The following is a 21,745-nucleotide window of genomic DNA, read 5'->3' on the forward strand; positions in this document are numbered from 1 at the left end:
CCCCTCGTACATTATTATTCCCCATTAACTTGACACAGCAAATAAATCTTCAACTATTTAAATTCCCATTCAAAAAATCGTTAATTTCCCGCCTCAAGTTCCCTGAATGCCCCAAAACTTTGGCCATATGAGACAACCCACCACTGGCCACACCCGTCCACAAACTGTTCCTGGTGTTTTCTTTCAAATTCAAAGTAAAGTCATGTCGTAACCCGAAGCTGTACAGCACATAGATATCTATTGGGCCCCTCAAAATCCTCAGACCAGGCAGTTCCCGCCGAAAACTCCAGCTCCAGTCCAACAGCCAGCCATGTCGGCAACTTCGAAGATTACTTTGGGCATGGCCGTGACCGTATCCACGGCGATCATAGGTTATGTGCACTATAAACAAGCGGCGGACCGGTGAGTGCCACTTCTCGGTGTGTGTGTGGAAAGTACTAATGCGGGAAGCTTTTCTTTGTAGCCTGAAGCTCCATGACGGGGTCTTAAGGGACGTGGAGCAGCAGCAGCGGCGGAAGCACGAGAACAGATATGCCCTGCAGCAGCAAATAGACATTACCAAGCAACTCAAGGCCCAAGAGCAAGTAGTGGACATTACCAAGGAGCTTGAGGGAAAAGAGCAAGTGGACATATCCAAGCTGCATGAGGTCCAGCAGTCGTCCGCTGAGAAAACCCCCCTCGTGGAATCCGCGCCATGCAAGTGCAAATGCTGCTCAACCACCTTGGCTGGCTGTTCCAAGCAGCAGCATCAGCAGGCAGGAGCTGAAGAGTCCATAGGTGATGAAGAGGCTACGCCAAAAGTCTAAATTTAATCAAGGCGTGTTTATAATTAAAAACAATAAGATAAACTCGGGTTAAAAGCAGCATTTTGTTTTTAAAATGTTATTTTTCAATAGTGTTCTTACCAGGACAGTGTCTTTTATGAGCTAAAGGTCACTATTTTCTTGTTAAACTATTTTATTTTATAAGGCAAACCAAAGAGAAAAGGTCTTTGCATATGAAGCAAGACCTTAACTATTGTTACATAAGTTTAAAGCGTAGAAAATAAAAGAAAAACCAAGAGAAGATTCTGCCAAGACGGAAAATTGCAAGTATTTCTTCCGGAAGAATCCCAGGATCCCTACAGACCAAATACAACTCCCTCGATTCCGATTTTACAGTATACATTTAGTATTTATTACTCAATTTTATTATTTACGAATGTGTCTGTATAGTTAATTACAATTCTAATGGGCGCTCGGTAAACGTTATTTCGCGGGGGGTTTGTACATGGGTGGCTGTGGAACACACACGCACACCCCATCATCATAATCATAATCTTTGCCTACTCCTAGTCCTCGGCTATGCTCTCCACTCCTCCACTCTCCATCCAAGTTGATAAAATAAAGGCGTTGTAAAAAAAACGTCGAGAATAAAATACAATATGCTTGACGACGTCACTTGTCCGTTTCTCTCATAGAATTTCCACCGAATCGAAAAATGTTTTTTTTGGAGATTTAATAACGTCCACCACCGCCACCGCCGCCTCCTCCTCCACCGCCACCGCCTTTGCGACGATCACGATCATTGCCACGATCGCGTTCGTTGTTCAAGTAGTTGCCACCGCCGACACCATCGCCGCGGCCGCCTCCTCGATCCCGCCTGCCCCTAGAGCCGGACCGGCTGCGTGAGCCGCGTCGCCGGCTGCCGGGAGAGCGGGAGCGCGAGCGGGCACGACGGCGGCGGGAGTAGAGATACCGGCGAAGTTCCCGCGAAATGGGCTTCAAGTGCATGAAATTGCAGAAGCCGGAGCGAGTGCATTCCCCCATTTCGTATTGGCGACAGCAGGCCTCGCGGAAATCGGTGACCGGCGAGAGTTCCGAGTAGACCGGACGACCGCCGAACCAGCGGTTGTTCAAATCATTCGCAGCCTTCTCTGCATCCGCCTCGTTCCGGAACTTGATGTACACGTTGCCCACGAGGTGGTCACCCAGATTGTCGCACACGTTCATCTCCTCGATCTCGCCGTACTTGTCCTCGCACTCGACGAACACGTCCTCGAAGAAGTTGTCGTAGTGCTCCTGCATCTCCTCGTCGGAGACATTGGCCACCAGATGCGAGCCATCGGCCGACTTGGCCGAGTTCTGCGGATTCACGTACAGGTTCTGGAGCAGGACCGTCTGCGAGAAAGTGGGTTTGTTGTGGATGCGCGAGCAGCGGTCGCCGTGTCGGCAGGCGCCGATCTTGAAGTAGAACGAGCAGTTGACTCTGCGGGAAAAACGCGGTTAATTACCGGGGGATGCACGGGTGTGACGGTGCCAGTGCCATGCGACTTACTTGTCCTTTTCTGTGCCAAAAATGGATGCCAAGTACTCGGCCATGGTGGTGGCGGCTCTGTTGTGCGGATGCTGCTGCCGAAATGTGAGTCCTAGCTGCGCGCTTGCCTCTCCAACGCGTTCGTACTAGAATCGCTGGCTCGCTCTGTGTGTTTTTCGCCTAGTTGTAGTTTATTTTCGGTTTTTGCCGTAAAAAGCAGCGTCTGGTCTGGTTGTATTTTGTAGAGCGTTGCCAGCCCAAAATTGGGTGGCTGTCACAAAGCGGCTATCGATACGTGGGTGGTGGGTCTCGCTTTCGTGCGATAGTCACGCACGAGGGAGGAGTTTATCGGTATAAATTTGGTATCTAGTATATTTTAGTAGATCTACCGATTGTTGCGTCTATTGGTTGTTGGCTGCTGGTCACACTGTCACAGTTTCCTAAATTTTAATAAAACTCGTAGGTAAAATCGGTCGCGCTGAAATATACAACGGATTACAAAACTTTAAAAATAATTATAGTTGAAAAACAAGTGCCCTATAATCTCGCGGAGATAAAGTGCTAGTCATCATGCTTTCCTAGTGCAAATCACTGACCGCAAACAGCTGTCGTCGCCCGAATTCCTGCACAGTTTTTGCACACCTTTCTATTTGTTTTTGTAGTTGCGGCAAAAGGAAAATCGAAAAGAAAATCGAGGCAAGGAGGCAAGGAGGAGAGGCGAGAAAAACCAAAACAAAGCAAGTTGTGCATTTGTTTTCATTTAGCAGCAGCAAGTAAGCGATAAACATACATATTTACGTCATCCACTGATAAGGTCAATATATAGAATAATAACAAAAAGCAGGGGCAAACCAGAGGAAGTTTATTTATCCAATGTGTTTATCGGCTGGCCTTTGTTAATAAAGTGCAAAAAATATATGTACAAATTTCATCATTGCTTTGTGACCCTAATTAAACATTTATAAAGTTTTGTTAGCTTTCAATTTACTACTTTCTTAGTGAAATAAACATTAATCATGTTATAAATTATTTGTATTTAATTAATTAATTTAATAAGAGCTTTTTTACACTTCATTTATGTATATTTCTTCATGCTTTTATGTTCAAACTTGCCTTTAATTTAGCTTAAAATAAATTTAAGAAATATCTTTTTTAACACAAAATTGTTCTTTTAGTTAAGTTTAACCATTTAAATATTTATTTACATAATAATCATCAAAATACTCACCATTATTGAACTTTGAACCCACACAGAATGCAGAGCTGCTGGCACGATGGCGACGAGGACGCCATGGCGGCGCCGCCCATCTCCTCCTGCACGGCCACAGAAAACGCCAACATTCTGGGATCACGGCGTACATTTGGCGATATAACCACCAACAGGCTCTGGACATTCCGCGTGCTGATGCACCAGGAAATGGCCCCCAACGAACGGCTGGCCGTTGTGGGTAACTGCGAGGCCCTGGGCAATTGGCAGCATTCGGGAGCGGCCCTGCTCTCCAAGGACAACCAAGAGGAGAACGAGAGCAATCTGTGGACGGGAGAGGTCTATGTGCCCCGCCACTGCCACACCGAATATCGCTACTTGGTCTGCGCCGTGGACCCGAGCAGTGCGGAGCAGCCGCTGCTGGTTCGTCGCTGGGAAACTCAATTACAGGTCTAGAGCAATTGAGTTTTTCATTATTCCTCCCCTGAAATACCCGATGGAGAGTTCCGTTCCGGTAGCCTCTTATTGAAACATCTCAAATCCGAAAAAAAATCACTAAAACAACGAAATCTCCCTTCTCCCTGCAGCCCAGGATCATCAAAGAGCTCGATGAGCAGCCCGCCAAGGAGCACTCGGACATATTTGGATCGTTCCGAGGTCAGGAGAAGGTGGACAGGGGTTGGCTAACCCAGGAGACGCTGGTCCAGCTCAAGTTCTTCTACGCCCCGTTCACGTTTAAGCAGCGGATGAAGCGACGGCATGTGCAGGTGAAAGTAACACCCATGAATCTAAGCATACCTAGTGCCGACCGTTGCGAGGCCTTTGCGCCCGTTTCCCCGCTGGAGGATTCCCTCTCGAATGACACGCACGACACCAAGGAGAATGGTGGCGAGTCCGCGACGGCGTTTGCCTTCAGCGAGGTGGTGGCCTTGAGTGCCGACGATTGCGAGATCAGGGCCCAGGAGCAGTTCGGCATTGGGTGCGGGCCCAGCGACTTGGTAATCTTCCACATGACCGTGGCGGATCTGGAGAACACTGCCTTCCTGATCGACCTGTACACGTATAGCTCGCGGGTGGCCAAGGAGGACGGTGTACCGAATCACCTGGGCTATCACTATGTCCTGCCCAATCTGTTCAAGCGCTCCGAGGGCCATCTGGAGCTACCTATTACCTGTGCCAAGGGCCATCGTCCGTTGGGAATGATGCGGCTGGGCTACCTCATCGTCAAGCCGTCCTCCCAGAGTGCCCTCATGGACATGAGCGTCAGCTATGCCCGCTACTGGAACAACAAGTGGACGGGCCTGGATGTGGGACATCGCGGCTCCGGCACCAGCTTCAAGGCCAAGGATGCCGTGATCCGCGAGAATACGATAACCTCGCTTAGATATGCCGCCGATCACGGTGCCGATATGGTGGAGTTCGATGTTCAGCTGAGCAAGGATCTGGTGCCGGTGGTCTATCATGATTTCATGATCTACGTGTCCCTGAAATCCAAGTGCAGCATGCAGGAGCACGACTTCCTGGCACTGCCCATGCGGGAGCTGTCCTTGGAGCAGCTGAAGAAGCTCAAGGTGTACCACACAGCCGAGGGCCTGTCACGGGAGACGCGCTCCTTTCACAACGACGACCTGCTGGAACACCAGCCCTTTCCCCAGCTGGCCGATGTCCTCGACGCCCTGGACGTCCATGTGGGCTTCAACATCGAGATCAAGTGGTCACAGCGCCTCCAGGATGGGAAAATGGAGGAGGAGTTCGAGCATGTGGTGGACCGAAATCTCTACATCGATTGCATTTTGGACGTTGTCCTGCGGAAGGCGGGCAATCGGCGGATAGTTTTGAGTTGCTTCGATCCCGACATATGCACCATGCTGAGGTACAAACAAAACAGATATCCAGTCATGTTTCTGACACTCGGCAGGACGACGAGATACGAGCAGTATTTGGACCCCAGGGGCAACTCGATGGAGCTGGCCGTTTGGCATGCGGTGGCCATGGAGCTGCTGGGAATTGTGGCTCACACGGAGGACTTGCTGCGTGACCCCAGCCAGGTAACACCCAACATGATGATACTGATGATGATGAACTCGTGAACCATTCAGCCACGCTGGGACGCTTTTAGGTGAATCTGGCCAAGGAGCGCGGCTTGGTGCTATTTTGCTGGGGCGATGACAACAACTCCAAAGACACCATCAAGCTGCTGAAGGGGCTCGGCCTGCATGCGATTATCTATGACAAAATGGATGTGCTGACCACCAAGGAGGTCAAGGTGAGTGTGTAACCCCGATAAACAAATAAATTTTGATTAATGTAAGTGGATCCTTTCTTCTCCCTGCCTTTTAGCAAAGCGTTTTCCACTTGCAGGCCAAGGACAGCCAGAAGGAGCTGCTCAAATTGCAGGCCTTGGAAATGGGTCATGTCTGGCACACCTCTCCCGATGGCGCCGAGGAGCAGCAAGCCTAGAGATCGCTCGAGGCCTTTATACTCTTGCGAACTCTGCTAGGACCAAAACCTCATCTATTTTTCACATTTGTTGTTTCATTTTCTCACTTCTCATTTTCCCTTAGCCAATTGCATTTGCTTAATTTCTTATTGTCTGTATAAATGCCTAGTTTAAACCTTACTAAAAAAAGGAGAAAAGAGAAAACGAAAATCTGTTCTCAGTTAGTTTTTCTAAGCTTTGCTTAAATACTTAACTATAATATATAAGAAAAATTTTAAATAAAAAAGGCCGCTCTTTGTTTACATTTCAATTCAACACTAAGCCTCTTTTGTATATGTTTTGTATCTCATTTGCAATTTAAATGTGCTTAAGTCTTTAAGTACTTGGGTTTGAAACTCGGGTTAACCGCCAAGAATTTAAAAAGACAGTGTAACCAGCTGCTTTTTAACAGACAAAATTTACAATATGGTCACACTGGCACGTTTTTCGTGGCCCAAAGTTTTTATAACAGTTTATACCAGTTTTCAGTTGCTTGCTGCTGATTTCTGTTCGCCTGGTACCCCGATTTGGGAAACGGGCAATTTGCATGGAAATGTTCGGAATTTTGGATGGGCTGCTGTAGGGATGTTGTTGTAAAAAGGTTGTCGTTGCCACCAAGCTGTTGTTGTTGGCAACAAATAGGTATAAATGCATAAAATGAAATATAACAGTTTATACCAATTATTATTTTTGCCCAAAGATTTTTATAACAGTTTTCAGTTGCTTGCTGCTGGTTTCTGTTCGCCTGTTACCCCAGTTTGGAAAGCGGCCAAATCGAATGAAAAAATTTGCTCACTTGCATCAGTGATGCTCATCTCCATCAGTGATGCTCACTTCCATCAGTGATGCTCACTTCCATCAGTGATGCTCACTTCCATCAGTGATGCTCACTTCCATCAGTGATGCTCACTTCCATCAGTGATGCTCACTTCCTTCAGTGATGCTCACTTCCATCAGTGATGCTCACTTCCATCAGTGATGCTCACTTCCATCAGTGATGCTCACTTCCATCAGTGATGCTCACTTCCATCAGTGATGCTCACTTCCATCAGTGATGCTCACTTCCATCAGTGATGCTCATCTGCATCAGTGATGCTCATCTAGCTATATTGCAATATTGGGAGGCTATAAAATCGGGCTTAATGGCAGTGATGCTCATCTGGCTATATTGCAATATTGGGAGGCTATAAAATCAGACTTTGCATCAGTGATGCTCATGTAGCTATTTTGCAATATTGGGAGGCAATATATCAGGCTTAATAGCAGTGATGCTCATCTAGCTATATTTCTTTAGTGGGACAAAATAGATAGATGAGCATCACTGATGCAAAGTCTTATTTTATAGCCTCCCAATATTGCAATATAGCCAGATGAGCATCACTGCCATTAAGCCCGATTTTATAGCCTCCCACTATTGCAATATAGCTAAATGAGCATCACTGATGGAGATGAGCATCACTGATGCAGATGAGCATCACTGATGCAGATGAGCATCACTGATGCAGATAAGCATCACTGATGCAAAGTCAGTTTCAGTGTGCCCAGGTGCATTAAGGCAACATTTTAGCCAAAAAATGTACAATATGGTCACATCTGGTTTGAGTCTTCGCTTACTCCAAGATCCATGGTTCGAAACTTGGACTTTTTATAACAGTTTATACCAGTTTTCAGCTGCTTGCTGCTGATTTCTGTTCGCCTGTTACCCCAATTTGGGAAACGGGCAATTTGCATGGAAATGTTCGGAAATTTGGATGGGCTGCTGTAGGGATGTTGTTGTAAAAAGGTTGTTGTTGCCATAAGCTGTTGTTGTCGGCAACAAATAGGTATAAATGCATACAATGAAATATAACAGTTTATACCAATTATTATTTTTGCCCAAATGTTTTTATAACAGTTTATACCAGTTTTCAGTTGCTTGTTGCTGGTTTCTGTTCGCCTGTTACCCCAGTTTGGAAAGCGGCCAAATTTTAGAAATTTTGCTCACTTGCATCAGTGATGCTCATGTGCATCAGTGATGCTCATTTGGCTATATTTTGCAATATTGGGGGCAATAAAATCGGGCTATATGGCAGTGATGCTCATCTAGCTATTTTGTCATATTAGGAGGCTATAAAATCAGGCTTAACGGCAGTGATGCGCATCTAGCTATTTTGCTTTATTGGGAGAAAATGGCATTTCACTAACTGCCAGTGATGCTCATCTAGCTATTTTGCATTAAAATGCCATCTCACTTACTACCAGTGATGCTCATTTCATTGTTCTTATAGGAATAGGAAAAATAAAATAAAACAAAATAATATAAAATAATGTATTTTATTGTTTTTATTTAGGTTCATTAACATAGAATAAAATAAAGTATTTTAAAATTAAAATGTTGCTTGTTGTGTTCGTTGCTGTTGTTGTAAAAGTAGCCGGCAGACCTGACTGGAAGTCCTATTTATGACAGATTAACATTCCGGATCGAAACTGCCATGATACTTTGACTTTTGGCTTCTGGCGGTGCTCTCTTCTTATCCCTGATTCCTGATCCCTATTCCTCCATTCCCATCCCTTATCCACCATCCTTTTGCGTGTGTCGTTGGTCCTTTCCCTTGGTTCTTGTCCAGGGTGGGTGTCAGGTCTACTGATACTGATGACTAGGAGCGATGGCGATGACGATGAAAAGTCTGTAATTGAACAGAGAAAAATAGCAAATTAAAAACTAAAATAGGCATAAATCTGTCAAAAATGCCTTAATTTGCATTAGGAAAGCGGTGTTATGTTAGTTTTTATAAGGTTAACAAATCTGCATACTTAGTTTGAAATTGAAAATTTTATCAAATTTTGAGAATTTTAATGATGTAACCCCTTATAACATTTTGAAAAAATTGATTAAAAATTTGTTTCCTCCGGACTTAGCCAGAAAGATGCGCCTGCTAATGCTGATCAAGAATATATATGGTTTATGGGGTCGGAAATGACTCCTTCAATGCGTAATTAGCTTCGGACTGGAAATAAAATACCCTGCCAGGGTATAAAAATTATAGCTTCGTTGTTTTTCAACGTATGTTTATCTACTCTCAGATATAAGTTTTTTTTTATTATTCTAGAATTTTGGAATAAATTTTATAAAAATCTGACAACTATATCATATAGCTGCCATAGAAGCGATCGGTAAATGTATAAAATATGTAAAGCTGGGAATGTAAAACTGAAACTGTCAAACTGTAAACATAATAAGTATAGGTAAAATTTAATGAAACTCTGTTTTGTGAGTGTTTTCAGCATTTAAATCTATAATATAAACATCGAAACTAATCTGCAAGGGTATACAAACTTCGGCGTGCCGAAGTTAGCTTCCTTTCTTGTTAGTTTTATTTTGTAGACACTAAAACTATCTGATTAAAAGTGTCTCAACTATAGCCTTTCGAGACACCTATTTCTCAATTTCAAACTTTCCATTACTCATACGCAGTGTTGGATTTTGGCGCCCACAGGCGAATGTCAGAACAAAAGGAATTGCAAGCGAATAAGAAGAGGAAAGCCACTCTCTGCGCATGCACTCGTCTTTCGACAAAGATGAAGTGGAACAACATCATCCCCGAACACTAAAAACTGAGAGAATGTGAGGAAAATGCCGTCAGTGTGTGCTGGCCGCCGAATCGGTTTTGTTTCGAAATTCCTTTTCAGTTTGTTAAATCGCCTCGAACGGTGCGGAACGCGAGTGCGAAGAGAGCGGAGTGGACAACAGCCTGTAGTGAGAACGGAATGGATAACAGCCCGTAGTGAGAACGGCAAGGAGCGCAGGGAAACGGAGAAAGGAGAAAGGCCCACCAAACCCAAACGAGAAAATAAATCAAATAAATACACAGAAGCAGTGTGTCTAGTGTAGTGCAATCCCTGGTTTCCCAAGTATTTTCCAACTATGTCCGTGGGCCGTGCGCTTCGAGACCGCAGGATGAGGGCATAGAGGTGAGGTCCATCTACTATGCGTGTCCCTCTGTGTGTGTGTGTGTAGACTAGAGGTTTACGCCGATGGTTAAAGGCATCGGCGGCGGCGTAGAGGTCAAAATGACTCGGCGGCGGCGGCGTAGTAGTCAGAAAGAACCGGCGGCGGCGGCGCGTCAAATAAGGCAAAAAGGCCATTTTAATGAGTTATTTATTTTTTTTAAAGTTTTATAAAGAACAATGACACTGAAGGCCGCGCTGAAGCTGCGCCGATGCCGCACCAGCGGCGCGCCGCGGCGCGCCGTTATTTTCATAATTTGGCGGCGGCGCGTCAAATAAGGCAAAAATCGGCGGCGGCGGCGGCGTGGCGCGGCGGCGTATATGTCTAGTGTAGACCAAGTCCGGCTTAAAGGAAGTTTCAGTGATGCCCCAAAAAAAAAATACAAAAAAATATAATGAAAAAAGGAACGGAAAAATCGATGCGTGCGCGACACACACGTGTAAGGGGTCTCCGTTTACTCCGTGTGCTCCTCCTGTGCCCCACTGTGTCTGTGTGTGTATATATCAAGTATACGCCAAGTTAACCGAGGCAGGCAACTTCATACCCACAACAAAAACAGAGAGAGAGCGAGCACCAGAGAGACAGAGAGCACGGGAACAGTTACTACTACAACACGCTACTTACAAAACACTCCTGACCTACTGTGTGTGTGCCCCCCAGGAGGAGGCCGTTAAGCCACCTCTAACTACTCTTACTTTGCGTGTAATGTTCTTTCGGCGGGTGGGGCAAGGGAAAGGGACAGGGGCGGGGGAATGGTAAAGGGAAGGAAATTTGGTATAAAAAATTGAGGAACAAAAAACAACACCGACACCGAAAAACTCATTTTAAATACTTGCCAAGAAGTGTGTGTGTTTTCTAGGGTAGCTCCGCCACTCATTAGTGGGTACACACACTCCCCTTTAAACTTATGAATATTAAAGCTGGACTCTTGGGTGTGCGTGTGTGTGTGTATAACACAATCATTAACATTAATCGCAAAGTGAATTCCGAATATTCGGCTGGGAAGCGTGTGAGTTTTCGGTGTCTTGTTTGTTTTGTTTATAAAGCCCCCTCCTTGTATATATGTGGGGAAAATGGTGTGTGCCCGCCTTGTTTTGTATTTTTTTATTGGCGCTGATTTGAGAATCTGGAATCGGTAGGAGCCGGAGAAGCAGCAGCAGCCAGCCGGTTGCAAGTAAACACATCCAATGGACAAGGATGAGAGTCGACAACAGAAAAAGAACAGCCCGGACAGGCAGGCGGACAGCACAAGACGCTGTTGCTCACTTTGTCTATATACAGACAGAGAAAAAAACCTACTTTCATTTACAATTTTGTTTAAATATTTAGAGGATAAATATCACAGAATACACCCATCAGATATTTACAATTACATATAAATATTTACAGGATATGCCTCTCAGAGATTACATTTTTAATCGCGACTAGCAGGTTCTATTTCGAACTCTTTTGCCTTTACTTTTGCTTTCTTTACACCTTCTAGATATTTATTTTTAACAATCATAATTAAAAGATTAAAGAAGATATATCAATATTTTCAAACATTCCCATAATACTTTTATTTTAATTTATAAATATTGCAATACTCTTTAAATTGAAATATTATTCTTAAATATACTTAATGCCTAGCATTTGTTTACCGTGTACACATGCGGGTGTATCTAGATACATTTGTATCTGTGCGTGCGAGTGTGTAAACAATGCAGCGCCAAAACTAAATATTGTTTAAGAACAAATATTTGCCTTTTGTGCAAATCACGAAAAGGCAATTTCATTATTCCGTTACGTTCCGTTTTACTTCCTTTTATTTTATTTTTATATGCTTATATATATATATATAAAGTATATATCTTTAAAGGGTGTCTTCTTCGTTCCACTCTCTGATATTGATGACGCTATCGATGATATTGTTTAGAGTCTATATTTAGTTCGATCTGGGAGGAAAAACAAGCCCAAAGAGTGGGATGATGCGCTTCACGAGCTGCTAATGGGTCAATTTCAGTTGAAGCGAATATTATTGCCCATTTCCCAGATAAATGGCTCTAGTTCGAGCGCTCAATTGCTGTTGATCCTCGCCAAATATAAATACAAATATCTATGCGGCGTAGAAAATGCAAATAGAGTGAATCCAAGCATTGAATCATCGGATTGTGGGGGCGGTTGGAAGGATGCATCCATCAAATGAGGTTCTTTTTCGAATTTCGGAGTAACACTAGCCTCCTCCATCCGGCACACTTTCGCACATAACTGAATCACTTATATCTGGCAGATAAACAAATAAATCGAAGATGTGCGAAACAGAATCCATATAAGCGTATATATACATATTTCTCAATGATTTGTGTACACAAAATATTGATTTAGAATCGATGATTTGTATGCTTAACATTCAAAAGGCATGTAGGCCATGTGATTTGCCAGTCTTTTATTGCGAACTTTTGATTAAACTTGGGTTTTATTAATTATTTAGATCTTTAAACAAATTATAAAACAATTTTTAAATAGGATAAACACCTTGTTTAATTATATCCATTATAAGAACAGGCTTTAGCCTATTTTCTTTATTGGTTTTATTCCCGAAATAGTTGAGCGTGTGCATTAAATCGACTTTTTACCCAGCACACACTCATATACAGGAGGAATGTAGGCCATAATTACTAACCATCAACTATAATGGGGATCATATAAGTGGGTTTCCATGAATTCCATTTGGAATTATTCCACAGGAACTTCTACGAATGATTATTATAAACAACCACTGAAAATATTCAATTAATTTGTATACATATTTAAAAATAATTTCACAACTGATAAGAAAAATCCTATATATATTTTTTTTCCAGCGCCATGTTGTCCAATGTAGCCCCAACTTAGTGAGTAGCTCAAGGCCCAGGGCGAAGCATTTCGAGGATGCTTTGGGTTCCTAACCGTTCCTAACCATTTCTGGTTGAACCATTTTCAAGTGGGAGTCCGCGGGATTGAGACCTGATCCCCACCTCCTACTCACCCCCCCTGGAGGTTGGAGCGTCGTCTTGTTGTGTATGAGTGTCGAGGTGCCTGGGACGCGGGGCACGGATAACTGTACAAATCGTGGGCAAGGACAACGAAAAACAAACAGGTTGGACAGCAAAAGAATACACACATATATTTTATATATATATATTATAAAAAGAAAAACAAAGAGAAACCCACACAAAACACTCTAAATCCAAGAAATTAGTTTTCTTTGTTTTTATTTCGTTGGAAAAAGTATCTAAAAACTTTAAGAACATCTTCAGATCATTTTAAAATATTTAAATTTTCAATTAATTTAATTATAATTTATTTCAGTTATATTATTTAAAGATTTAATTTAGTTCTTTCTGTGAGACAATGACTTATATACCTAAAAAAATGCAACACTATGCGCATGCAGCCATGAATCTAATCAACATGGACTCGGAGAACCGGGTGGTGCTCAATGTGGGCGGCATCAGGCACGAGACCTACAAGGCCACACTGAAAAAGATTCCGGCAACGCGACTATCCCGCCTCACCGAGGCCCTGGCCAACTATGATCCGATATTGAATGAGTACTTCTTTGACCGGCATCCGGGCGTCTTTGCACAAGTGCTCAACTATTACAGGTGAGAAGGATTGCAGGGTATCTATATAGCAGGGGTCTATATATATAAACCAAATCTTTGCAGAACTGGCAAGCTGCACTATCCAACGGATGTGTGCGGACCGCTGTTTGAGGAGGAATTGGAATTTTGGGGCCTAGACTCGAACCAGGTGGAGCCCTGCTGTTGGATGACCTATACGCAGGTGAGTTGGATGTGGGGTCAGTTTTGGGAATTACTTTTAATGATTTTATTTATTTGCAGCATCGCGACACTCAGGAAACCCTGGCCGTACTGGATCGCCTGGATCTGGATACGGAAAAACCGTCCGAAGAGGAGTTGGCTAGGAAATTTGGCTTCGAGGAGGACTACTACAAAGGCACCATATCCTGGTGGCAGGAGATGAAGCCGCGCATTTGGTCCTTGTTCGATGAGCCCTACAGTTCCAATGCCGCCAAGGTAAGGAAGCTTTTTAAGTGTAAAAAGATCATGTAATGTCAGTTAGTAAAATATTTGTATTAATAGGATGAAAATTAAATAATAAAATAATAATTTAAATATAAAAAAAATATAAAAAACAAGAAAGAAAGCTAACTTTGGCCAGTCAAAGTTTGTATACCAGAAAACACTTAAAATATATCATAACTAAGCCAAAAATGCATTCATTTCGATTCGGAAAGCAGTTTTGTGTTAGTTTTTATTAATTTAATAAAACTGCATACCAAATTTAAAATTTTAAGAAATGAAAATTTTTTGCAATTTTTGCAAATTTTAATGATGTAACCCCTTACATTTTTTTGCAAAAATGGCTAAAAAATAAATTTCTTCCGAACAAAGCTAGAAAGAAGCGCCTGTTAATGCTGATCAAGAATATATATGGTTTATGGGGTCGGAAATGATTCCTTGACTTAGAAAAATATTATTTTGTATTATAAAATCTGATTTTTTATATTAAAAAACTTCTTGATTTTTTTTTAAATTAAAAGTATCATAACTCGGCCAAAAGAACATTAATTTTAAATTGGAAAACTGTTCTGTGCAAGATTTTCTACAGTTAATAAATCTGCATACTTCATTTAAAATCTTTGAAAATTCAATTTTTTATCAAAATCAAAAATTTTAATGATGTAACCCCTTATAAAATTTCGCTAAAATGGCCAAAAAATCGATTTCTTCTGGACATGTCTAGAAAGATTCCCCTGTTGATGCTGATCAAGAATATATATGGTTTATGGGGTCGGAAACGTCTCCTTCACTGCGTTGCAAACTTCTGACTGAAATTATAATACCCTGCAAGGGTATAAAAAGGGACTTAAACCGTTGATCTTCTAAACAAAAATATCCTTTAATAGCTTGAATAAATTATTATTAATTATAATTTTTATTGAAATTATCCCATGAATTCAGATGCATAAATAATTCACAAACAAGATTTATTTATAGAAACATTTCACCTACATAAAAAGTGCACTTAAAATGATATATTAATTTTAAAAGTGCTTCGAATTTGAATTTATATATCTGGAAAATACAAGTGTAGTATATTTATAGTTTGTTGAAATGCATAAAATCCATCAACCAGACCAAGGCATATTAAAGCATTAATCATTCCATGAATGAGGTTGACAAGAAATAAATATAAATATATATTAATATATTATACATATTCAATATATATTATATATCCTAAAATCAACATATTCTTCTCTATTCCTCAGACCATTGGCGTGGTTTCGGTATTCTTCATCTGCATTTCGATCCTGTCGTTCTGTTTGAAGACCCATCCCGACATGCGGGTGCCCATCGTCAAGAATGTGACGGTGCGAACGGCGAATGGCAGTGCTGCCTGGTTTTTGGACAAAACACAGACCAATGCCCACATAGCCTTCTTTTATATAGAATGCGTGTGCAATGCCTGGTTTACCTTTGAGATACTGGTAAGGGATCTCAACCTTAAGAAACTTAAACCCATATCTAAACATGTCATCTCCCTCCCCAGGTGCGCTTTATCTCATCGCCAAACAAGTGGGAGTTCATCAAGTCATCTGTTAACATCATAGACTACATAGCGACGCTTAGTTTTTATATCGATCTAGTGCTTCAGCGGTTCGCATCGCATTTGGAGAACGCTGACATCCTCGAGTTCTTCTCGATCATCCGCATCATGCGTCTGTTCAAGCTGACGCGCCACTCGTCCGGCCTGAAGATCCTCATCCAGACGTTCCGCGCCTCGGCCAAGGAGCTAACCCTGCTGGTCTTCTTCCTCGTCCTGGGCATCGTGATCTTTGCCAGTTTGGTCTACTATGCGGAACGCATCCAGCCGAATCCGCACAATGACTTCAACAGCATACCGCTAGGCCTGTGGTGGGCTTTGGTCACCATGACCACCGTCGGCTATGGCGACATGGCGCCCAAAACCTACATCGGCATGTTTGTGGGCGCCCTATGCGCCCTGGCCGGTGTATTAACCATTGCACTGCCAGTGCCCGTCATCGTCAGCAACTTTGCCATGTACTACTCGCACACGCAGGCCAGGGCCAAACTGCCAAAGAAGCGGAGACGAGTGCTTCCCGTCGAGCAGCCGCGGCCGCCACGACTGCCAGGTAAAACAGTCTTAATCTTTAAGAATATAAATTTATAAAGAATAATTTGTTATAAAATCTCTAAAGGTGCCCCTGGCGGCGGCGGGGTCAGTGGCTGTGGCACACCGGGCTCTGGCCCTCACTCCGGTCCCATGGGCTCCGGCGGAACTGGACCACGTCGCATGAACAATAAAACCAAGGACCTGGTCAGCCCCAAGTCTGGTGAGTTCCTACTCAATAAAGTCTGTTCCACGATCCAAGCAAGCCACCAACAAAAAAAGTACAAGAAAAACTACAAAACGAATTCGAGCTGCGCTTCAAAAAGGCACCCAGTTATACATTTATCACTAAAAGTACAGCAAAACCAGGACTTAACCGAGCCCTAGTATATATGCCTAACCTGTCTCTAAAAGCTTGCACAGCTCGCACAGCCCCAAAAGTCCGAGTTGTATGGATTAAGTTGGCACACAAAAACCCAGTAAAAATAACTACTCGTTATCCTTTGTGCCGTCTCGCTCTCAGTTTTATTGACACAACGAAGATGAGTTACAACTTTGGTCCCGTAACGATTAATAAAGATCTTGGGTGCGCTTTTCCCCTCCGGCTATACTATATATATCCATAATTTACCATGTCATTCGTCGTGTGTACGTGTATATATGTACTCTATGTAATTACCATGCATTTAAGGCTTCTTTATTCATAATCGGTTCATACTCGATTCATACTCGATTCATTTAATTCGAGCTTAGCTTTCATTTCCCGCAATTGCATACGAGAGGGGACTGGAGTGATGATGGGGTATTCGGAGAGGAATTTCTAAGGTTTATCTGTCATCAGTTCCTAAATTCCTCTTCGAATTACCCATCTTCAGACTCAAAGCTCCAGCCATAAAGCCCATCATATAAATACCAGACCTCGACTTCCTCCCAAAACACCCATCGAAGGCATTTCTGTATATTCAAGTCATCGATCGAACTTCAATCAGTTTAGGATCTACCTTCAAAGTACAAGAATCTGTATGGTACCAATTCATTTATATATATATATATATACTCTATAATAAGCTATCTCTACAACGATTACGATATCCAGATACGAGACTCTATATATTTTTTGATTTTACTCCTTCGTTTTACCTTAATATAATTTGTTTTTTCATTGATGAAACGATCCAATCCAAACCCCCCTACAAATCTTGTGTAAATAGATGAATATACAACCATGATTGGCAAACCGCGCGACGGCAAAAAGAGCAGGCTGCTCTAAGCCATAAAACACAACGACATCTCAGCAACATCGACAGCAGCAACATAACCAGAATGAAGAACCAATAGTGTAACCAACTTCCCCCAGAAAGAAATTTCCAGGCTTAGAACCTTTCAACTTATATAAGAATCTGGCAAACTGATCTATGAGCAAGCGAAGGGAGAACAGGACTGGATAGCAGAACAGAGCGAGAGAGATCTGAGGATCACAGATCACAGATCCCAGATGGAGGAGCCTGTGGTACGTTGGATCGAAAGCTCACACACACTCCTGGATGCCACATACCCACAGATATGATTATGAATATGAGTTACTATGCCGGCGACGTCTGCTACTGCTATCTACTGTTACTACTACCACTCCAACAACCTGCTATATAATCGTATATATACTCAACAATATGTAATTTTCTACGTGTTTTCTACTCTCTCTATATATATATTTCTCCACCTATCTTTACCTAAATAATATTACATATGCTAAATAGATATATATTACCATATATATCGTGTACGTGTTGTTCTTCAGTTCTGGCTCGTTCGTTTCTTCGTTACCAGTGTGTATTCTCTCTCTCTATCTCTCTCTCTTGTTGTGTGTGCGTGTGTAATTTTGTGATTTTTTTATGGTTTTTAGTCTCAACCCAAATCGGAGGACCCTTCCCTTAGCTGTTAATTATCAAAGAAGACAACGTTGTATTTGTATTATCTCGAACTCTTGTATTTCAGATATGGCCTTCAGTTTCGACTAAAAGACAGAAAGATATTTTGTAATTTCTCAAGACACCACAAAAATATATAAGAACATAAAACTCGACCAGAAAAAAATCGAAAAGAACGAAACGAAAAATCAAAAATGAATGAAAAACCTCAGTAAATGTAAAGAAATAAACCCAAGAAAGACCTTCATCTATCATGCTACCTAACATCGTAAGAAAACCAAACCTCGGAGAATCTCTGCTGGGCGGGTGTGTGTTTTGGTTTAAAAACCACATTTTTAACCCCCTCTTAAACCCCCACCCCCCCCTAAAAATAAACTTTAAAACTGTCGCTCTCTTCCGAATCCAAAAATCCCCCTACTAAAAAGTGTCAACTAGTTGAAAATATAGTTTGTAGCGCCAAGCAGAAAGCCCTAGCCCCCGAAACCGACTTTATATTATCTAAAACTATATATGTGCTGCATGCTGCATGTGTTATTTACCTGGACTTGAGCCTGGAATCTTAGAGAGCGTGTTTGATTTGATTTGATTCCCTAGATGTTAACTTAATATATGTCATGTGTGTGTGAGTTGTTGTGTTCGTGTTCGTGTTCGTGCTACACCCTTCCCAGGAAACACCCACCGCCACCTCGTATACCGTATATATATGTATCGTAGTAACCAAGTGCACCCAGTAATTACTATCAGCAAAGCCTGAACCCAAAGCCCTCCTAAAACTTAAAACTTAAAACGTAAAACTTAAAACCTGCCAAGACAAAATTCAAGTTAAACGAATTTGGTAACTAACCGAAAGTTTCATGAAAATAATATTTACCTTTCTCTCTCTCTCTCTCTTTCTTCTTCTTTTTCTTTCTCTGTTTTCCGCCACCACACCACTTCCTGGACTACTCCTCCCACAACTCCTCTACTATATATATATGTCTATCTATTGTTTCCGGCTATATAACTCCACTTCCTGTACCCACTTCCTGTAACCAAACCGAAACCCGACAACCGATAATCTCTTTCTGTTCTTCCGTGTTCTGTGCGGGGTTAAAAACAAAAAGTTGCTCAACTTTTCGCAGGTCCTTTGGGCGCTAGCATTGTGGCCATGAGTCCCAGGACAATGCTGGATCTCAATCCAGCCTTGGCAATGGGCAAGCCAGCGTTCCAGCCGCGTATACCCACGCCACTGGCCGCCACACCGCCACCGCATCAGGCAGGAGGAGAAACGGGAGGAGGAGGAGGAGGAGTAGGAGTAGGAGTTGCAGGAGCCGCCGCTCCTCCTCCTCCGATACCCAGCATTGCCGTCTCCACCACGGCCAGTGTGGGCAAGGACTCGGGCGTTTCTACAACCACCACAACGGCGACCACGAACAGCGGCCTGGAGACCAGCAAGAAGGCCTTCCTCTAATCTCAGCAAGAAGGAGTGAAAGCGGGCAGCCAAGACTCAAAGCCACCTGATATCTATACCCTATATTATCCCCCATAATCATCACCCGGAAATAAGCAATATCTCGATTCGATATCATATAGCCTTCGCATACGTATAAGGAGTACTTCAGAGATGGCATAAGGATCCAAAACTGATACCTATCATTGATCGGAGATCGTCCTTGTTTTGTTTGGTTCTCTATTGAAATGAATATCATATATTCGCCCAGGAAAAGGTAAAGGTATCAATTTGTTTCAAGCTGGCAGAAATATAACAAAGTGGAAGAAATAGATATGATATATTCAACTTTTAATGTCTTTAGATACAGCCACTTAATGACTTGATTTACTGGCTCTTCAAAGGTTGTTTCTTTTCTACTTATAAAATGTATAACTAAGGCTTTTAAGGTTATTATTAATTAATTTATAAGTTCAACTAAACTGTATGTCATATCAGCGAGAAGCAATATCAAGGGAGAAACCTATGTTTTCAATTACATTTCATAGCTAATTTTTGTGACATCATATCAGTATATATTTCATACAATTCCCCCTTTAGAGGATCCAGGGCCATCTCTGATCATAACTTTGTGTTGACCATATCACACACGATCGAAACCTATCAATATCGAACGCCTAAAACATAACCCTAGCTAAAATATAGATAATCCAACATGGCTTTTACCAAGACAGATGTTTTTAAACCATATACGAGTATATATACATACATATTTACCTTTTGCAAGCTTACTAACGAACCCGTTTTTTACATTAAATAGTTAATAATAAATCGCTGAAGAATGTACATAATCCTAGGATGCTTTATACTCGGTTTGCCAGTTCCTTATGCGTTGTGTAAAGACTCTAAAGCTTTAATTTAATATATAGATATATATAAATGTACCTATATATATACATGAATTACTTGTAAAATGGGAAAGGAAACTCCAAACAGAAGCTTTACCAGTTGAGGTTTTGCCTAATTGAAAACAGAAATCAATCGAAAAACAACTCACACACGCACACCCTTGGCTCTGAAGTCTGTTTAACAATTCACATGTTGACTTTAACTTTTCTGGCGAACTTAACAAAACAGCAAAACAACAAAAATTACATAGGTAAATAAAATAAATTAAGGAAGGTGCACAGGAAAGTGGAAGAAAACAAACAACATTTCGCGCTCATCACACACACTTGGATTCTGGGCTGAGCTTCTTCTAGATTCTTCTCCTTTGAACAACCAAAGTTGGCCCACGTATCAGGCTAAGAGGGAAGCGGAAAAATTAAAAAAATTTAAGAATTCCTACCGCTTTCAAAGGTAAATAATTTATATAGGCAACCAGGAGGCAGTTCCTTTTCCCCTTAAAGTTAATTTAAATTTGCTAAAAAGTTTACCAAACTGCTGCTGGGGTTCCCCCTTCATTTACCCAATTCTCTTGTACATTTTGAATATAAATACGTTACATATATCTATCAGCAAGCATACACATATTTGTAAGAATAAACATGATACTTACTAAGAGCAAGCAAAGGAAAAAGGTAATAAGTAAATAAATAAAAGGCGGCAAAACTTAAGCAACATTTTGGATCGAAGAATGGGCAACAAATAAACGAAAAATAAAAAGCAAGCAAACAAACAAAAATTTGTTAAGTTTTTACAATGAACAAAGGAGCGTTAATAAGAACTAAATTAATATTACAAATATTATACTTGCAAGCTATATAGGAAATGGATACAAACAATTGTTTATATCGTTTTTCATTTAACATTTTCTCGCTATGATTTCAAGAGGAAAAGCTGTTTTTTAAATTGTATAGTTAAGCAAATTGTATACTATTTGAACTAAAACGGAAACAAACCCAAAAACAAACGAAATTGTTCTCTCAATAATTCATGAACAACAAACAAATTAAACTAATTATATATACATTTATATATATATACATCTATATATATATGAAATAAAAACAAAAAACAATATAAAAAGAAATGCAATAAAGAAATCTATTGAACACCAAACCCGAGGCTTGGCCAATTTTATTGAGGGGAAAAACAAATATGGAAATGTTACCTTAGGAGTTAGATAAACAATAAAAATATAATATTAGCAGACGTAGGGAAATTAATTATGAAGTAAAATATTTTATATATAACAAATTAACAAACTAAATTCATTAATTACAAATTTTTTTTT

General features: G+C 41.5%; 4 protein-coding genes across 12 annotated transcripts; 3 read left to right on the forward strand and 1 right to left on the reverse strand.

Moving 5' to 3' along the window:
* Positions 1-164: 164 nt before the first annotated feature.
* LOC108074343 (protein PET117 homolog, mitochondrial) lies at positions 165-863 on the forward strand. Its single transcript, XM_017166366.3, has 2 exons — positions 165-402; positions 464-863. The coding sequence occupies exons 1-2, from the start codon at positions 311-313 to the stop codon at positions 804-806; spliced, it is 435 nt and encodes a 144-aa protein (XP_017021855.1). The 5' UTR covers positions 165-310; the 3' UTR covers positions 807-863.
* Positions 864-1,146: 283 nt separating this feature from the next.
* On the reverse strand, positions 1,147-2,565 carry U2af38 (U2 small nuclear riboprotein auxiliary factor 38). Its single transcript, XM_017166365.3, has 2 exons — positions 2,317-2,565; positions 1,147-2,247 (listed from the first exon to the last, which is right to left on the reverse strand). Exons 1-2 carry the CDS (start codon positions 2,358-2,360, stop codon positions 1,497-1,499), a joined length of 795 nt encoding a protein of 264 aa, XP_017021854.1. The 5' UTR covers positions 2,361-2,565; the 3' UTR covers positions 1,147-1,496.
* A 155-nt stretch (positions 2,566-2,720) lies between these two features.
* On the forward strand, positions 2,721-6,263 carry LOC108074337 (glycerophosphocholine phosphodiesterase GPCPD1). Of its 3 annotated transcripts, XM_070283324.1 has the most exons (6): positions 2,721-2,758; positions 2,958-3,068; positions 3,550-3,952; positions 4,090-5,550; positions 5,622-5,768; positions 5,843-6,263. In XM_070283324.1, exons 3-6 carry the CDS (start codon positions 3,551-3,553, stop codon positions 5,960-5,962), a joined length of 2,130 nt encoding a protein of 709 aa, XP_070139425.1. In that variant the 5' UTR covers positions 2,721-2,758; positions 2,958-3,068; position 3,550; the 3' UTR covers positions 5,963-6,263. The 3 variants fall into 3 exon arrangements, with proteins under 3 accessions (XP_070139425.1, XP_070139426.1, XP_070139427.1); XM_070283325.1 differs by having other exon boundaries at positions 2,731-3,032; XM_070283326.1 differs by lacking the exons at positions 2,721-2,758; positions 2,958-3,068 and adding an exon at positions 3,092-3,109.
* A 3,408-nt stretch (positions 6,264-9,671) lies between these two features.
* Positions 9,672-21,548, forward strand: Shaw (Shaker cognate w). 7 transcript variants are annotated; one of them, XR_011445926.1, is made up of 11 exons: positions 9,672-9,932; positions 12,813-13,087; positions 13,300-13,595; positions 13,659-13,776; positions 13,836-14,030; positions 15,290-15,508; positions 15,571-16,174; positions 16,241-16,375; positions 17,364-17,804; positions 18,148-18,386; positions 19,184-19,272. XR_011445926.1 is itself a non-coding variant. In XM_070289192.1 (10 exons), the coding sequence occupies exons 4-10, from the start codon at positions 13,342-13,344 to the stop codon at positions 19,528-19,530; spliced, it is 1,872 nt and encodes a 623-aa protein (XP_070145293.1). In that variant the 5' UTR covers positions 9,672-9,932; positions 12,813-12,842; positions 12,933-13,087; positions 13,300-13,341; the 3' UTR covers positions 19,531-21,548. The 7 variants fall into 7 exon arrangements, 4 of the variants coding, with proteins under 4 accessions (XP_070145293.1, XP_070145294.1, XP_070145295.1 ...); XR_005990990.1 differs by lacking the exon at positions 17,364-17,804; XR_005990989.2 differs by lacking the exon at positions 18,148-18,386 and having other exon boundaries at positions 17,364-17,824; positions 19,184-19,245.
* The last annotated feature ends 197 nt before the right edge of the window (positions 21,549-21,745 follow it).

This window comes from Drosophila kikkawai, chromosome 2L, assembly GCF_030179895.1.
Source record: "Drosophila kikkawai strain 14028-0561.14 chromosome 2L, DkikHiC1v2, whole genome shotgun sequence".
NCBI classification, from domain to species: Eukaryota; Metazoa; Arthropoda; class Insecta; order Diptera; family Drosophilidae; genus Drosophila; species Drosophila kikkawai.

What these genes read in the sequence shown, in the direction of transcription:
- LOC108074343 (XM_017166366.3), top strand. Translation starts at nt 311, where the DNA reads ATGTCGGCAACTTCGAAGATTACTTTGGGCATGGCCGTGACCGTATCC. An exon ending in TATAAACAAGCGGCGGACCG is followed by an intron (nt 403 to 463) that starts GTGAGTGCCACT and finishes TTTTCTTTGTAG; the next exon opens with CCTGAAGCTCCATGACGGGG.
- Shaw (XM_070289192.1), top strand. Translation starts at nt 13,342, where the DNA reads ATGACTTATATACCTAAAAAAATGCAACACTATGCGCATGCAGCCATG. An exon ending in ACAGTTCCAATGCCGCCAAG is followed by an intron (nt 14,031 to 15,289) that starts GTAAGGAAGCTT and finishes TCTATTCCTCAG; the next exon opens with ACCATTGGCGTGGTTTCGGT. An exon ending in GGTTTACCTTTGAGATACTG is followed by an intron (nt 15,509 to 15,570) that starts GTAAGGGATCTC and finishes CTCCCTCCCCAG; the next exon opens with GTGCGCTTTATCTCATCGCC.
- LOC108074337 (XM_070283324.1), top strand. Translation starts at nt 3,551, where the DNA reads ATGCAGAGCTGCTGGCACGATGGCGACGAGGACGCCATGGCGGCGCCG. An exon ending in GCTGGGAAACTCAATTACAG is followed by an intron (nt 3,953 to 4,089) that starts GTCTAGAGCAAT and finishes TTCTCCCTGCAG; the next exon opens with CCCAGGATCATCAAAGAGCT. An exon ending in TGACCACCAAGGAGGTCAAG is followed by an intron (nt 5,769 to 5,842) that starts GTGAGTGTGTAA and finishes CCTGCCTTTTAG; the next exon opens with CAAAGCGTTTTCCACTTGCA.
- U2af38 (XM_017166365.3), bottom strand. Translation starts at nt 2,360, where the DNA reads ATGGCCGAGTACTTGGCATCCATTTTTGGCACAGAAAAGGACAA. An exon ending in TTTGGCACAGAAAAGGACAA is followed by an intron (nt 2,248 to 2,316) that starts GTAAGTCGCATG and finishes TTTTTCCCGCAG; the next exon opens with AGTCAACTGCTCGTTCTACT.